Source organism: Toxotes jaculatrix, chromosome 8 (genome assembly GCF_017976425.1).
Source record: "Toxotes jaculatrix isolate fToxJac2 chromosome 8, fToxJac2.pri, whole genome shotgun sequence".
NCBI lineage: Eukaryota > Metazoa > Chordata > Actinopteri > Toxotidae > Toxotes > Toxotes jaculatrix.
In genome coordinates, this window is record NC_054401.1 from 12,013,434 (window position 1) to 12,031,417 (window position 17,984).

The 17,984-nt window shown below is 39.9% G+C and overlaps 2 protein-coding genes across 2 annotated transcripts; one reads left to right on the forward strand and one right to left on the reverse strand.

Annotated features, from left to right (window-relative positions):
- The first annotated feature begins 88 nt into the window (after window positions 1–88).
- Window positions 89–3,779, forward strand: slc25a40 (solute carrier family 25 member 40). The gene is made up of 10 exons (XM_041044889.1): window positions 89–278; window positions 499–600; window positions 777–836; window positions 926–1,032; window positions 1,227–1,294; window positions 1,631–1,755; window positions 2,384–2,667; window positions 2,763–2,844; window positions 3,315–3,395; window positions 3,489–3,779. Exons 2-10 carry the CDS (start codon window positions 501–503, stop codon window positions 3,620–3,622), a joined length of 1,041 nt encoding a protein of 346 aa, XP_040900823.1. The 5' UTR covers window positions 89–278; window positions 499–500; the 3' UTR covers window positions 3,623–3,779.
- A 632-nt stretch (window positions 3,780–4,411) lies between these two features.
- rundc3b (RUN domain containing 3b) lies at window positions 4,412–16,353 on the reverse strand. The gene is made up of 11 exons (XM_041044888.1): window positions 16,176–16,353; window positions 11,286–11,401; window positions 10,551–10,684; window positions 9,494–9,579; window positions 9,163–9,252; window positions 7,737–7,817; window positions 7,224–7,398; window positions 6,695–6,852; window positions 6,117–6,263; window positions 5,840–5,961; window positions 4,412–5,752 (listed from the first exon to the last, which is right to left on the reverse strand). Exons 1-11 carry the CDS (start codon window positions 16,268–16,270, stop codon window positions 5,607–5,609), a joined length of 1,350 nt encoding a protein of 449 aa, XP_040900822.1. The 5' UTR covers window positions 16,271–16,353; the 3' UTR covers window positions 4,412–5,606.
- Window positions 16,354–17,984: the final 1,631 nt, after the last annotated feature.

Consider the following 17,984-nt stretch of genomic DNA (forward strand, 5'->3'; position numbering starts at 1 on the left):
CATTTAATCTAAAAAAAAAAAGATAAACGAAAAGAGAAGAATGTGCTCTACTGAATTTGATATTACGTAACAAATATCATCATCATCATGTAATGTTTGCAGTGTACACTGAGCTAGCTGGAGTTACTGTCCCCTGAACATACACACGTGTTTAAGCCCCGCTTTCCTTTTAGAGTTTGTAGGACAGCAGTAACTCGCGCACTGTAAAGAAACTAAAAACCCCGAAAGGGATGTGTGTGCTCACGGAAGATTTCTTGGATGCTGAGAAGCTTTAGCAGGTAGGAAGTTGGCTAAGCTAATTAGCTAATTCAGGTTAGCCTGATAGCTCTCTTCATCATGTCATGTTACTGCTCACTGGGACGATGCTGTAATCATTATGTCAGCGTTTCTATGGCCACCAACTAGTTTATTTGGCAAAGCAAGTTGTCGTATATATCATAATTAAAGTACATGTGAAATTAGGCCTAATGTCGAGCTGTGTCTTTCTGTTTTATGAAGACATGAGTGGTCAAAGTTCTGCTCCTGTAGCCAGTTCTGGCATTACTCCACTCCAGCAGATGGTGGCGTCCTGCTCCGGTGCCATCCTTACATCTCTGTTCGGTGAGATACTCAGACTTAACACCTGATGTTGTCTTTTTTGCGTTAGAGAACCAGACTGGGGTTTTGACTTGATTTGGTTTATATACCGCAACATTATACTTCAAATGATTTCTCATCACACATCGTTGTTTTTAATTTGTGTGCTACAACTTTAAAAGACCTTTTTCTTTATTCAGTCACACCTTTGGATGTTGTGAAGATCAGACTTCAAGCACAGAAGAATCCCTTCCCCAAAGGTATGATGAATATGATCTAACATTGTCTTTTATATGGCCCCATAGTACCGTAAACATTAGATGACTACATATGTCTTTTCAATATTTAGGTAAATGCTTTGTCTACTGTAATGGACTGATGGACCACATATGTGTGTGTGAAAATGGCAACTCCAAGGCCTGGTACAAAGCCCCCGGTCACTTCAGTGGCACACTGGTAAAACTATTTCACACACCTTTTGCTTGTAACCATACACTGTTCACTGTTATATGAAAGTCTAGACTCAGTAGTGAGTGATAGAGCCTATTCTTGTGTGTGAAGCAGAGGTGTACAGTCATGTAATGATTAAAAAAACTGACAGCTAAACAGCACATGTCTATGCACTGACTCTACACTCTGCCTCTCTGCAGGATGCCTTTGTCAAAATTGTACGCCGAGAGGGAATAAAGGCATTATGGAGTGGTCTACCTCCAACGCTGTGAGTTTTTGAAGTCTTCTGTGTGTGTGTGTGTGTGTTATTTCCCTTGTTGCTGTTCATTCTGCTCACTCTCCTCTTAAAGCTGAGTTACGGAGAAAATGTGGTTGGTCATCGGTCATTTAGCCTGAAGCCGATGCACTCATTAAGGGTGCTTTCTTTTGAAGTTGTACCAATTAGTGGCAAACCACCTGAGGTTTTCTCAAAAGCTGATTACCAAAGATTAATTTTTGTAATTAATATCATAATGATAATAATAATCTTTTTTAAAATATAATAATAGAATAATTTGTAAGGGGAGCATGATTTGTGTTTACTTTCCATACATGCTGTCTCTAGTGTGATGGCAGTTCCAGCTACAGTGATCTACTTCACGTGTTACGACCAGCTGTGTGCAGCACTCCGGGTCAGAATGGACACCTATGCTGAGGAGGCTCCTCTTCTGGCTGGAGCTATTGCTAGAGGTGAGCTATGCAGCTGTTACAGCACTGAAGACAACAGGACAGATTCCAGCCTTAACAGTTTGACGGACACAAGCTTTAACATCAGTTTATATTGTTTATATTTAGTAATAGTTTACAGAATGGAAAATATCTATTTAGCAAAAATGTACCCTGTAAAAAGGCACCTTTTCAGTCATTAGTATTAGAGAATGAATTTATATCAGCATCGTTCACTTAAAGCAGTATTTTAATGATGTTGGAGGTTTATTTAACAGATTAATTTCAAAGGGCAACCACCCATACTTTTTGCCCTACAGCCCTGGGTATCTATCATTCCATCCAACTCTAGATTTAATTTTGAAAACATTGTGTGAGATACTGTGATCCCGGCTGACTTTGAATCTCTTTTTAATAACTGCCTGTAAGCGGTTATTAGAAACACTTTTAAAAAGCACTGTTAGCAAAGAGGACTACAATTACCGTAGCAGGCAACATGTTAATAATTTCATTAAGTGATACAGTTTAAAATACAGCAGTCCATTAACCTGAAAAATGGGGTTTTCTCTCCAGCACTTAGGATAGAATGTATGTTTTTTTTTTTTTGTTTTTTCTTAACATCTCTGATTTGTCTTTGTCCTGTGCATGTCAGTGGGTTCAGCGACAGTGATTAGCCCTCTGGAGCTGATCCGCACTAAGCTGCAGTCTCAGAAACAGTCGTACAGGGAGCTGACCGACTGCATCCGCTCAGCCGTGGAGGCAGAGGGGTGGCTGTCTCTGTGGAGAGGTTTGGGACCCACGCTGCTCCGAGACGTGCCCTTCTCAGCAATGTACTGGTACAACTACGAGAAGGGCAAGAGCTGGCTGTGTCAGCGGTACAACACAACAGAACCCACATTCACCATCACCTTCATATCTGGAGCGGTTTCTGGTTCTGTAAGTGCATCAGCAAACAACGTAACAGCAAACATTTCAGTTCAGAAGTAAACTGTAATCTGCAGTTTGTTAATTGATATTTCCATTTGTTTCAGATTGCGTCCATTGTAACATTACCTTTCGATGTTGTCAAAACGAGAAGGCAGGTGGAGCTGGGAGAGCTACAAGCAAAGAATTGTAATTATGGCATTAATTCATTATTGTCATTTTATTAGTAAATACTTCTAAAGATCAAAAATGTTCTTCATCTGTGATTCCCAACCGGGGGTACATGTAGCCCAGGGGTGCTCCTGCAGTTACCAAGGGGTATTTTAGAAATTTGGTTATTTTTAGAAACAGAAATTATGATTTTGTAAAAACAAATATATCCACATAGTTGTGTTAATGAGGAAAATCAACACATAAATGGAATTAAAATTTCGTTTCAGGCGGATCTTTGGCATATTTATTGTCCTTGTATATAGAAAACCATAAAATACCACATAATTGAACAACTGGGGGCTCATCTGATTGGACTGTGGGGCTGTGTCAGACAAAAAAACATTGGGAACCACTGTTCTACATTACTTAACCTATGTCCATTATGGTTAGTTTTCAAATGAAGTTAATGGGTCATTTTATGTTGACGAGTGTTCTTGTCTTTTCAGTGTCGTGTCGGGTCTCATCCTCTACCTTCTGTGTGATGAGCAGGATTGTGGCACAGGACGGCTTCAGTGGGCTGTTTGCAGGTAGACACTTCTGTGGTATTTTGTGAACCATTACAGTTATACTTTACTAAATAATATGTTAATCTCTTTTCTTATTTGTTGTCTCTCGGCCAGGTTTCCTCCCCAGGCTGATCAAAGTGGCTCCGGCCTGCGCCATCATGATCAGCACTTACGAGTTTGGAAAAGCCTTTTTCCGCAAGCACAACCAGGAGAGGATACTCAGGCCGCTGCAGACCAGTAACACCTGAACGTTTTCCCGCCATTTCTCTCCAAACCAAACGCCACTACGACTACTGCTAGAATATACTTGGAAGGAAAAAGCTAATGTTGCCAAATTAAAAAAACAAACAAAAAAAAAAAACAAGCAGAAATGGCAGTGAAAAAAATAAAGTACATGGCCTTTTTCTGCAGTATTTTAGATGATCAAAATTTATATTAAAATCATTTTATTATAGTATTTATAATTTAAATATTCTATGGTTTATGTTCATTGCTTTAAATCCTGTTTGCACAGCTGAAAAAAAGGCTTTTTCATCTAATCATTGTTCAGATCACATGATGTTAGATGCATTTAACAGCCAGCAGATGGCAGCCACAGTTTTGTTCATAATATGTAATTACCTGCGTCCCACAGCACCGGCTCCACCACTAGGATCATGAGCGCTGTGATGGAAGTCCTTACATTAGAGATGAAAGATGAATCTCCATTTTCTTCCTCTGTGTGTCAGTGTTTCTCCCAACATTAAGAGAGGATCTCCATGTTTTTGTACTTCTGCTGCAATCCTGTGTAACCTGTGAATATACATGTTTGTGTCAGAGAAACAAACGCACACAAAAGTCAGTACAGTGCCAGTAGAAGGAGTGTGAAGTTATGTGAGTGTATTTTTTTCAGTTTGGCAAGAGACTGCATAACTGTGACAAATGTAAACTTAATGAAAAAGTGACGGCTTTTGGAAATTTGTTTTCATTAACTGGCTTTATGTAAGGTTTATCTCCAAACACACCTGTTCATTGTATGAAAGAAGGTCAACTATGAATTGCAAACTTTCACTGTTTTAGCAAGTGGAGTTTATTCAAAATGAAGAATAAAAAAGCAAAAAAAAAAAAATCTGTAAAACATCTGCTGTATGTCTGTGCAAATGACTGCTGGAATAAGCTAAAGGCAAAGTGATGAGTTCACTGTTGTGGTGCTTGGCTAGTCACCAATAATACAGATTACATTATACTGATATTCTGTAAATACATTTGTTTGTGAATCTCATAATATCTTTTGCAAGATATCCATTACAGAGTCCAAACAAATATTATTCAGATTTGAAGGAATGATCTATTTGTTGCAACTAGCCATTAAAGTAAAATACTACAGTTGAATAATTAAAGGGAATAATAACAATAGTCTAAAGCTAAACCCAGAACTAAAGGGTGGATAATAATAATAATTGTGGTCATTACCTGAGAACAAACCACGTGATACTGCATTATACACAACATCTGACAACATAAAGAAAAGGCACAAGAACATTTACACCTGAGAACAAAATGTGAAACTACATTATGCAGAACTTTGATAACATAATGTGACAAAAGTGAAGGTACATTCACCATCATGAATCAAAGAAATGAGTAGATAAAAAAAACAAGTATTGGAATTCAACAGCAGCAGTAACAGAACAGAGGATATTAAAGGATCCTTTTAACAGCAGTAACAATTCATAGTGAGAAATGGGATCAAACACTGTCCAAGGCTTAACACTATTTTATGTTTTCTCCTAAACTGATCTGACACACTCAATATTTTCAGCTTGCAGTAAAACCACCTTAAACAGGAGTGAAGACACACAAGTTCATCACTGTCTTCTCAACAATGTAAAGTGACGTGGTAATTCATACAGAAACGTTCTATTGTTTTAATTTCTTCTCCAAGAAAGAAAAAAATGATGCCCCACAGATAAAAACACTTATGAAATAAACAAAACACTTACCGATGAATCTTATGAGGCTTACTAGATCCCCTGCACTAAGTCAGACTTTGAGCAGTGTTTCAGTCACAATTCAAAGAACATGCTACACAAGATCCTCAACTTGCAAACCTGAAGTCCATCTGTTAAATCTCCACATACAGAACATAAACTTCTACAAACAATAAATCAATATCACCTACACTGAGAAAGTTCCTGGATTGTCTGGCCCCTGGTGGTGCTCTTTTTTTTTCTTTTCTTTTTTCTTCATTCCCTATGAAGGAGTGATACCTGGGCTGCTAATCTCTGTTGCAGGACTGGCCAAACACTCGCTGGACTTCAGGCTGGCCAGAGACTTGTAGCTGGCGACGGAGGTCAGGGAGCCACACAGACCTCTTAGAGAAGGAGTTTCCTCTTTATCTGAATGAGATCGTACACGCAGTTAGTACTCTGATCAGGTCAGGAGACCTTCCTGACAGCGGCGCATACTTGCAGGAGGAGACGTACCTTGGTGGGGCCACTGTGTGCTGGCTGACCTGGCCTCAAGGCTCAGAGCGTGTGACGGTTCAAGAGAGGTCTGGGAGAGGCTCATGTCTGCAGACAGCTGCTCCAGACTGTGGAAACTCTTCCTGCAAAATTTGAGTATTGGAAAATCAAGGAAATTATCAAAACACCCTCTGGGCCCAGATTCATTGTAATTTAAAGTAATGAAGTAATAATCATCAGCTGCAGCATTACACACAACCAGACTTGGAAGCTAGAGGATGTGAACTCATCTACATACTCTTCCCACTGTCCTGTGCTCTTCCTGTGAAGCAGTGTGTCCAAGGCAACAGCGCTGGCATCCAAGGCGTCAGGAGACGGCCACTGATTGGTCAGATGGGTTGTCAACTCTTGTCTGGACCGCAAATCATTGTTCTTCAGCACGGTCCTAAAAACAACAGTCAGTGTCCAGACTAAAAAAAAAAAATTTACTGACTCTTCAAATATAAAAAAAAGGAGCAGTGAGAAATATCAGCCACACAAATGCAGTCACTTAAGACACAAATAACAATAAAAAGATTTACGCTGGCAGCAACTTGAAACCAAGAGAGAGTTTTCTCACTGATGAGAGCATTCATGGAAGGACACAGTGCTGATGCAGCTTTTCTTCTTGGCTAAAAGCAGCACTGAGTGCGACTGACTCAACATCGCACAAATAACAAACCACCTGCAACCTCCAGGCATCTTGCTGTGTCCTGAATGTCAAATTCACAGCTGGATCTGATGCCAAGTCCTCTCCACCTAATTGTCAGCGACCTCACATGCACTCGCTGACAAACACAAAAACACACACACACACACAGAGGAGAATGAACTCACAGTTGGTCCTGTAGTTCCAGTATGATGTACTCAAGCTGTTCCTTCTCCAGTGTGTGGGACAGGTGTGTGTCTGCTAGGCTCTGCTGAAGAGCTTTGTTATGAGACACGGCCTCCGACAGCTGGGCTTCTCGTAGACGGACCAGCTCTTCCAGGTAACCCTGAGGCAGGCAAACACACACAGACACACACTGTCTTTCAGTTGTTTGTTTAATGCCACGAAGGCACTGCTGTATGAATACACAGATAAATTTTTTGTTATAGAGACCAACAGCCAAAGCCACAGAAGAAAGACACATCACTGATGTTTTATATGCAAGAAACAGCATCAAGCTGAATGTGTATTTGTGTAAAAAAAAAAATTGCTCTTCACAGAGCTCATTTCCTCCTGGCATTTCACTATTTGAGCCTCTAATTATTATGCAGACATTGAGGAAAATGTCACACTGGCAAAAAAAAACAAAAAACACATTACCGTCCAATTTATCTATCAAGAAATAACTCACACACATTAAACACACTCGGGACATACCTTCTGCTCCAGCGCCATGCGATACTTCTGCTCGAAGCGTTTGCACTTGCTGACCAAGTTGCTCTGCTCGGTGAAGATGGAGGCGGCGGTGGCTGTTTTGTCGGGGGTGCTGCTCTCACTGCCGCTGCTGCCCAGAGTCCTCATCTCCTCCTCATCACTGCTGATGCTGTCTGCGCTGCACAGGGAACCATGGTGTGCCTTATATTAGTGCATAACCAATACAGCGTTGGCAGGAAAACATTAGCCAGTGAGCTAAATCTCCCCCTCACTCCTGGGCCAAATGTCCCTTGCACCTCACAGTCAAAACTTTTACATGATTATTCACAAATCTGCTCTAGAATCCCAATAAATCCCAATAAATATGACTTTGTAATATCTAATACTGCCCTCATGTGAGGAGATGCAGGCTCTTTGACCAATGCATGAAATGTCTAATCAGCTTATGAGATCAATATCACAGGTACCGTACACTGATGACGAACTGTGTAGTGGGTGTTAATTGATATGTCCTACCTCTGAGTGAACTTCAGATAAGGTGTGTAGTCAATCACGGCGGGGCAGCTGCCGTCCAGACCCTCCCCTTTCAGACAGAAGCTTAAAGAGAAGATAGAATGGAAAATCAAAGCACTGTCTCCCCTTTTACAGTATGTGGTTGTGTGAGGGGCAACAATTGACAGCATGAACTGTCATTGTAAACGTCTTTTGGTTTCCGCCCTCACTTGTCTTGTCTTCTTCCACAGACACTCTGCTGGAGGCAGATTTACAGCTTTAATAACTGGTTCAATGGGACTCTGAAGGATGTTCAGTGACTTGAAAATGATCCTGCATCCATCCCCTGACTTGTGCTTTTCAATCACCTTTTCACAGAAATACTTGGATTGTTCCTTTGTTTTCGTTTTAGAGGCTTTGATACAATATCGACTGACTAAAAATTGAATCTTGCACATACAGGTGTATTTATACTACACTCAACAGAAACTCTCACAGGTTTTCTCCATTTAACTATTTTTTTTGTTGGCACTGTAACCTGTAGGTCCTTTCAGTGGGGCTGGATGATGGTTTGTCTCCTGATGCCCTTTGAGCTTTTCCCAGAATGTTTAATTTGATCTAAAATGCCTAAACTAGAGCTGTGAACCCAACTACTGCTTTACCAAATGCACAAATTCTACTTTTTTTTAAACTAATTTCCAATCTTCTATGTGATTTTATATTAGTTTACATTTTAAGAAAGCATTATTTAGGATTAATGTCTATCAAAAGAAAGATTGAAAACGCAAATGTTTCTTTTGCAAATTTCAATATATCATCTAAGGCAGCATCGACGTCCTGCAGTAAATGGGAATTTGTTCAAGTTTAGTGAAGATAAAATATTTTTTTGTAGAGAAGGAAGTGTTGATTTAACTTGATGGTCATAGTAGTGGTCAGCAAATATCACATCAAGTGTGTTTAATTCACCACTCAGGATCACTGCTCCTCTGCTAATGCAGTTTCCTTGTGTTAGGTACTATATATGATGTACTTTATATAAGTGCTCCATCTTGCCCCCATCACATAATTCTGCAGTGTCTGCAACTAATACACCTGCAATGTAGGCAGCAACTCTCTGGCCTCTTAGTCTTAGTCTCTTAGCAGTTGCCTTATATTTCTTCTAAACGCAAAACAAATGCTGATCGCCAGCCGACTACACTGTAATTATTATTATTAAGTCACTGCCTGAGTTTATAATCATCATCAATCACAAGCAATGCCAAATCAGGTCATGTGGCTTTGGTAAAAGTCTAACAAACCCTGGCAGCATATGTACAAAATAACACAGGAAAACTGTCTCTTGTCTGTTGAGACAAAAGGCTTTTGGATCACCCTAAAAAACCCTAGAAAAAGTTACACACTGCCAATAATGGGAAAGAAAAAAGGACTGACGGCAGAACATGATTGGTACCTGAAGTCGATGGTGTTGAGGCCGATGAGCGTGTCCGCTAACAGCCCCGCCTCCTCTCCCAGCATGATCGCTCCATCCTCGTAAAACCTCCTAGAGTCAACACATGTACGCACATTACTGGCATGAATTCAGCTCACACTCCTCCAGATCTTACCAAGTTACTGAAAATTAAAAAGAAAAACAGAGCTGACTAAGGCACCGGCAAGATGTGTGTTCACAGACTGCTTGAGCTCAAGAGTAAGAAGGTCTGAATTAACCTGCAGCATAAATACACTTGCTTTGATAAAATGTCTATAACTGGGTTGAGGGGGAAAATGTGTGCCATTAAGACCTGGTGGTTTTGAAGTCCCTCAGTGAAGATGAGATGTATTCAGACAGTCTTTTCTCCATCAGGACCACCCTGATCCATGCCCTACCCTGCAGAGAGGGGAAGCAAACATTTAATGGTTAGTAGAAGCTTATATTATCAGGCAGTAACACACTATACAGATTAACAAGTCCAAGAGTATAAACAGAATTACTGGAAACTACAGGAAAAGTCATGAGATCACCAAAGTCAGTAGGAATCGTCACCTGGAAGCGATGAATGTCTGCACAAAATCTCACTGCAATCCATCGAATAGTTGCTGAGATATTTCAATCTGGACCAAAATGATGGATCAACTCTCAGATCAACATTGCCATCAAAATGTTATGCATATAGAAATCATGTAAAACCTTTCCTGGTTTATTTTATGTTCTTTACTGGAATTAAAACTTCAATAAGTCCTTTGTAAGCTCAGCAGGTCTTATGACTATAAACCCTACAAAATGAGTTGAAAGGCTAAAGTCATAATTTCAAAAATTGCCTTTATGTTTAAAAGGCAAAGCCGCTGATTCCTCTGATTCCTGAAAAACTGAGTTCATGACCTGAGAGGGTGTGTGACAGCGAGTCTTGTTCTCACCTACAGCCTGTTTGCAGAACACATTTAGCTCCAGCCGTTTGTTCTCTTACTGCAGGGAAAGACTGAGTCACGTTTTCTGAGAATGTGTGTTCTTAACTTTTTTTTTTTTATTTGACTATGTTCCCTTTGTTCTTTCTCCAAGAGGATAATGCAAAGTAAGCTAAAATCACAAATGCCTGATTCTGCATTGCATGTGTGCTGTAGGTCAGGACACATTTGAGCTCAAAGCAGGAGATGTAGAGCAGCTGTATATAAAAATGATATTGATTATATCTGTTAAAGTATGGGTAAATTTGCTAAATAAATCAATAAATACATTTTTCAATTATCAAATGTAGTCTCTGTAATTGTTTTGGAGACCCAAGCTCTTTTGTTCCCCTGCTGCCCAAGATAATTAAATCTGATAGGCTTCAGGCCAATACCCCGTGATGTTTTCCGCCTCACCTTAGCTCTCGATGATCGCACGTTCTCCATGCTCTCGATGCTTCGGATGCAATTATGAGAGACTTTACTGCAGGCTGCTTTTATGTAATCCCAGAAACTCCGAGGACTCTCATAGCCAAACCAAGTTGTCTGACCTGAGTAAAAGAGAGACAGAAACAGAGATTCATACAAACATGAATCTGAATTCAAACTGTTCTTAATTTTAAAGATGCACGAAGCAACTTTGCACTTGTTTTACAAAATGAAGGATGAAGCAATTCTTGCAAAGAAGGACTTTTTTTTAACCTAGAAATAATTTTGAAATAACACAAATTACTTTCTGTGGCTGTTAGCAGTGGGAGTCTAGTCTCAAATATTGGTGTTCAGATCAGCTTCATCTAATCTCAATAACAGGAAATGAGATTTAGCGCAGTGAGTCACTGCAATTTCACGTTAAATTTTTGCATATTGGGGCGCCCTGATGGGTCAGCAGTCTAAGACACAATCATAATGTCCCCTGCTCATTTCCCTCTGGGGACAGTTATCACACATCATCCATCTCTCTCTCCTTCTCTTTCTCCCATGTTTCCTGTCACTCTGCTATCAACTCTGAAATAAAGACAAAAATGACTAATTATATTGCCTTAATATTGCATGTTTGTATTGATGTTAATTGCCTGCTTGTTTGAGTTGATTTTTGGTGATGTGTTTTTTATGTATCTTCATTTATGGAGAAGTTTTGGGGGTTTTTTTTACCTTTGAGTCGATGATTGAGGATGTGCTCCAGGATGGAAACGAAGTTAATGAACTCTGGGGATGAGTCATCTATTGTCTCAAAACAGGAACGGTCCAGCAGAGTCTTCACTGAAAACCTGAACACAAAAAATGATGTACACACTGGTATTAAAATCAGTTATTGGGCCTGTAGCTTAAAGAGCAACTACACCAATTTTACTCGGAGAGTATGTAGTAAAGAGGATGCCAACAGGAATTTTTTTTTTTTAACAAAAACTGCAGTACAAACTGGGGACATTCAGTTTGAAAAAAGGTTCTAGGGTCAAACAAAAAGAAGCCACTGGTTGCATTGAGCAAAACAGGATCCAGCATTTTTGGAGCTTGACATGAACCAGGGACTAAAAGGCAGGATATCTCATAAAGAGGAATCATCTTCATTAACATTAAACAAACAGTGCGATGCTCATTTTCTTTCAAAGAAAATAAACACGTGGCCTCTGTGTTTATAATGAGTCTCTGATTAATCTCCTGTGTTCAAACCAGTAACAATGTGCAGCCTTGTATGACAGTCATGTGCACCGACCGACTCCGTCTAATCTGGTTTCAGCTAATTAGGCAGGAAGGAGAGTTAATGGACAAGCCTGCAATGTGTGTCCGTGAGACTGTGTGTGTGTGTGTGTATCCTGTAAATTCTGCCAAATCGTGCGCAGCCCTTAAACTAAATAATCTGACTTCATATCTCACTCGGCTTCTCTATCGCGTTGCTTAGCAGCAGGGTGACCACAGTGCGTGTGCTTCCTGTGACAGAAGGCAAATCTCTGCTTATTTCCATGAGTAATGGTGATGTACTACTTATTGTATTTGTCATGGAAATTATATCACTGTGAAGATGGTTTTTAACACACATAGGTCAAATGAATTGATCTTTCCATTGAATCAGCTGAATAAAGCAATCCCTTTAGTGTCGACCAGCCTGAGATTTAAAAGGTCCTTAAAGCCTAAACACATCTTGAATAATGACCACCCACACAGGTGTATACTGCATACAAAGGTAACTCCTGACATTGTGTTTTTGAACTCAAGTATACAATACTGGCGTTTGAGTGGTTTAAACCATGATAACCCTGTTCCTAGGCAACTGAAAACAATAATCAACATCAGCTTTGTTCCCTTTTCAAAAAAAAAAAAAAATAGTGAATGATTTTTTTTTCACGTCATGCTCATGAATGAGAGACGTGACTCACCTCCATGGACCTGTGATGCAACAACTCATCAACTGCCAGAAAATGTACTTTTAAATTTTACAAGTGGTTATTCCTTCAAACACAAACAGGACACCGATTTGAGGCATCATTATTTCAGCTGATTCGCTTCCTTTTTCTTTTCTCTTCTTTTTTTTTTTCTTTTTTCACTTTGACATGTCACGGCAGGAAAGGCACAGGTGTAAATAATAAAATGAATGATGGCTGGATTCCATTTAGTCTTACAGGGACACTTGAATAGAGCCGAGACACTGTTCGTCAGCGTTTTTCCTACTATGACAAGTCAAAATAAGTGATGTGAAAAAAGCCAGCTGTGGAGGTATGTGCAATTTAAAAGCCTAACCAGGAATGGGGGGGCCACAAATTGGCTTCAGCTAGACGCCCTATATACATTACTTCTCTTACACTGCTTATTTGTATGTGACGGTGTTTATCTGTGTCGTCCCTGTTAAAGAATCAAACAAATAAATACACAACAACAACAACAGATTTTCACCACTGAAGCAACATTTTTTATGGCTCCTCTGAGTGGATACAAGATGGAAGAGGAAGATGCTGGCTTGCCTGTTCTGACACTTAGGGGGAGAGACTGTGGCGATTACACACAAAAACATCATATCAAACAACCATATCAATAGTATCTATATTTAAAAATATAAATATATATATACAGCATCCTTAGACCTTCAATTCAGATGTGAACCTGTGCCCTGCCTGTAAAACAAAATCTTTGAACCAAGAAGAAAAAAAAAAAAATCTACAACACATCAACAAAAAACCACACCACAAACCTGACTGCATGAATGACTGATGCCATAAAGAAGCATCCATTTCAGCAGTGTAGATAAGACACTGAGTAACAAGGCTGATGTGTTGTGAAATCTCTCAAACACATTTATCACACCATCAAAACAAGTATAGATGCTTCTGTGGCCTAAGACACATGACTTGGACTTCTGCAGAGAGATGAGATGATTTTAAATTCAAAACATCGAGGTCAAACATTTTATTTCCACCTTACTTATACATGCCTAATTTAAGTACTTACAATTAAGATGATGCTTCAACTGCTCTATTAATTTCAACTGGAGTGTTTACCAAATTTTTAACTGGCAGTTTGTACAAAAAGTAACAGTGGTGTCCAAACACTAAAATCTGAAGGGTTTATGATGAAGTATGGAGCTGGTGTCTTCAGTCACAGCTGCTCGGTGTTAAATGGGGATAATACAATTACTTTTCTTAATGCATTACTGGATCTCATCAGCCACAACAGAACAGAGCATCCAGAGAACATGAGATTAAAAAACAAGTGGCATCATTTTAATGACAGATGTGATAGTCGTGTTGAAAGCTAACGCAGTACCTACAAAAAGGTCTCGCCTTCCCTCTCACACTTGCTTCCAGCAGTGATCTAATAGTAATTTCTCTGCAGCAGCCTGCTGGTGAGCCAGTCAATACGAGCTCACACTGTGCAGACAAACACTGTTCAAATCCACTGAAGTTTAAACTCTCATAATCTTCGAGCTTCCAAAGATAGTTCACATCAGGCTAAAATAGGGGGGGAATTTCTATAAAATTGTGTGTAAGACATCCAGAACTGATCGTATATAAAGGACGTGGAAAATATTTCACTCAGTGTTAAACATCAGTTTAAATCAAAAACCTGGATCAAGCCAATACAGAATATAAATAGCAACTTACACCTGTTACAAATAAGACCATGCCTCAAGTTTCTAGCAGATTGTTGCTCACTAAGTAGCATTGTGATAGTGGGAAAATGGCATCAGAGCAAAGTGAAAGTGAAAGTGAATGAAGTCAGGATGTTATTTTAAGCAAAGTGGGGCTTTATCTGTGCCGAGTCATGGCTACACTAAAGGTTTCGAAGGGGTCAGTGCATGGACTCTAAAACACTTTGGAGAAATCGGATCAGTTTTATCCAAAGCACAGTCAAGCAGACCAAAAGTGAACACACCATCAGAACATCAACACATCAAGCTTAATTCCCTGAGAGATAGAAAAGCAGCTTAATCATAGATACAGAACTTGCCAAATAAAGAATGACAGACTCCAACTGGCAAAAGAACTATCAAAGGAATGCTGTCTTTTCTGTAGATTTACTGTTTAATTAATTTACTGATCATTTCAGCTCTGAATGATACTGTTAGTGTGGGATAAGGTGATTCATTTCCAATCTTAAAGCATAAAGAGTATTAAAAGGGAGAAACCGTGTTTTTGATACCCTCCCTCTGCTTTGTTGAGTCTTTCTTTCACTCCTTTTTTTTTTCTCAGCAAAACACTTCTGTCTTCTCTTCAATCATTTTGCCAGATTTTGCCATCCCTCTTCTGTCTCTCTCTCTCCCTTCCCTCCTCCGCTTGTGCCAATCAGCGAGTTGATGGCTGGTGTGGAGGCAGAAAGAGCCAGGAAAGGGCCACAGTGGTCAGCAGTCAGCAAGGAGCACCTGTGTCTAATTACTTCCCCTTCACATCTTGTCTGAAGTGACGTAAACGGAGGAAGGCACACCACCAAGCCTGACAACGCTGTCACCTGCTAGATTCATACCTTAAAAAAAAATAAACAAATGACTGAGTGGACACCAGCTGGAGCAGGTGGTGCATTATCAGTTTGTTTTGTGATCTGTTACTGGTGCCAAGACAAATTAAACAAAAAACACTTCCTATTCTCTGACACTTTCTACTTATCTGTTTCAAATGCACCACAGGGACTGTCAGTCAGCCACTGACATGTGCCAGAAGCACTGAAGGGACCACAAATCACTACTCAGAACAGGGAGATTTCCACTACAACTGACACAGAGAGAAGGAGGAATAGAAAGGCGACGTGTGTACCTCTGTCTATCATAGTGCTCCATATTGTTCAGCTTATCATTTATAGATTCACTGAGGAATAAACTGAGGGCACGTCCTCAGGTCATGTCCTCAGTACTGTTTAGGGGAACGTTTATTGTTTATTATACAAAAAAAAGGAAAAATAACAAACTTGTGCAGTGTTTTCTAGACCCCATATATTTAAACTTGAGTTCTGACAATTAATTAATTAATTTTCCATTTAGTAATACTCCTGGAAGTGTCTTTATACCATTACATGAATACAAAAATGTGAAAGAAATATATATATATAACAAACAGATCATTTTACAAATTGTTTTTGTTACCTACTTCATTTTTTAAGGAATCTGGACTCCTGGTCTCAGTATTTCTAAAGTTCTGGCCTTAATCCCGCACAGAAGTGATTATGAAGGTGATTAAAACTGAAATGTAACTGCATGAATGTTAAATGGAGGGATGTGGAGGCTGCTGGTGGTGGGCGTCAATGCGAATGTGTGTGTGAGTGAATGAAAAGGATTATTTTAACTTACAAAATACACATTATAGAAGAATTTACCTGAAGTCATCCAGCCGTTTAAATCATACTCTAATATAACTCATCCAAGGGACGCAAAGTGACTTTCTTCTCTGTGCGTATTAAGTCAAATTTTAAATGAAGGATGGAGTCGCGGTTGCAGTCTTTCTCCTTTTAAAGCTAACCTCACACAAACGCCCGCATCTGAAAATATGCATTAACAAATCTGCCGTCAGAAATTCGGCTGCAGGCGCCGTTTCCTTGTCATGAAAGGAGAGGAATTCCCACCTGCACACCGTGAGCAGGTTCCTCCTCTCCACCGCGGCGCTCCTGCCTGCTCCCCGCTTTCGGATGAGATGAAGCCCCACGCCGAGCGACGCCATCCCCGGCTCGAGTCCGTGGTCGCGGCCGGCGGCGGTGCGCAGTAGCCCTGCTCCGCTCCCTCTGCACCAGGGCAGGACCAGCTGTCTCCGTCAGTCCGGAGGATCACCCGCTGCTCAACCGAGGGAGGGGTTGAACAGAAACATTTGTCAAGTCAAACGCAATGAACAAGTGTTATATAACTTCCTGGTGGAGCTTTCAAAATAAAAGCTCGTATGGCTGACCATTAGAGCATTAGAGTACAGTACCTCTGTATTTGTTGATTGTGTTTAAGAGACATGGTGGTTTATTTGTTAATTTATAGAATAATTTATCTTTCTTTTCATATACATGATCTATATAATTATATTGATAGATAATTCAAATAGATGTCAGTATACTTAAAAGACTTTCTTTCTAATTTCTGGCCATTTTTTCATATAAATTGTTTAGATTATCTGACAATTGTTCTCCACATTTCCTGCAACTATTCCACTAAACACTGAATTGCATTTAATTGTTCTGACGTGTGCCTAAACTAGCCTGCCTTTATTTTGAAACTATTTTCTATCCAGACGGTAGTGTGAGGCTGTAAATAGAGGGAGTTGTTACTGACAGTGGAGGGTCCTGAGAGAAGACATGATTTTTTAGCCTGTCATCAGTGTGAGGAGTTAAACAAAGGTGTGAGTTTCTGCCTGTCATCCGCACACAGAGGGTGATTCCGGTGTAAATGAGATGCAGGTTTTAGTTTTGCTCAGGGTTTAAAAGCTGATTCATCCAACACAGTGAATGAAAAGACTCTTTCTGTTTATCTCCTTTTGATATTCACATTCAAGCACTATTATGTTAAAGGCTCAGTTAGTAAGTTACTTTTACCACATGAACAAATGACAGGTGCATTGTATTGGTCTTTAAACAGACCTATAACAGTATGAGTACACATTATTCTTTTTTATTTATATAGCGCTGAATCGTAACAGAAGTAATCTCAAGGCACTTTTCATATGGATCAGGTCTACGCCGTTATCTTTATATTATTATCTACGGAGATCCAACATTTTCCTCATGAACAAGCACTTGTCGACAGTGGCAAGGAAAACTCCCTTAAAACAGGTAGAAACCTTGAGCACAACCGGGCCTTCTGCCTCGACTGGGTTGAGCGAGCTGGAGGGTGCAACAGCAAGAGCAAGAGGAAAGACAATGGCACAGAGCAGGTTCCACATAATGACAGTGATAACAAGAGTAAACATAATAAGAAGACCATAGTAGGAGTGATAATAGGACTACTAACAATAAAAACAATAACAGTAGAGGTAATGATAGTAAGACTAATAATAATAATTAATGAGACTAATTATGGGGGAGGAGGTGGCCCACAGCCGCAGACCCAGGCTCCACAGAAGCGAGGGCAGATGAACCTGCAGAGAGCGACAGCGGAAGAGAAGAGAGGCAAGAAAATACAAAACTACGGGGAAAAGAAGGAGTCGGGATATGAAGTCTTGTGGGGGTTTTTTTTTTGTTTGTTTGTTTGTTTGTTTTGTTTTGTTTTGTTTTGTTTTGTTTTGCTTGTTTTTCGTGTTGGTGTCTCAGTGGTCTCGCTGATTGTTCCTTTAAGATTCCTTTAAATTCAGTGGTTATGATGAAGGAGGAGAGCACCACCCAGCGGCCTCAAGTAAAACAGCAGGCTCGCTTGCATCTCCTGCTCCTCGCTCCTCTCACCAAACATTGTAAGTTTAT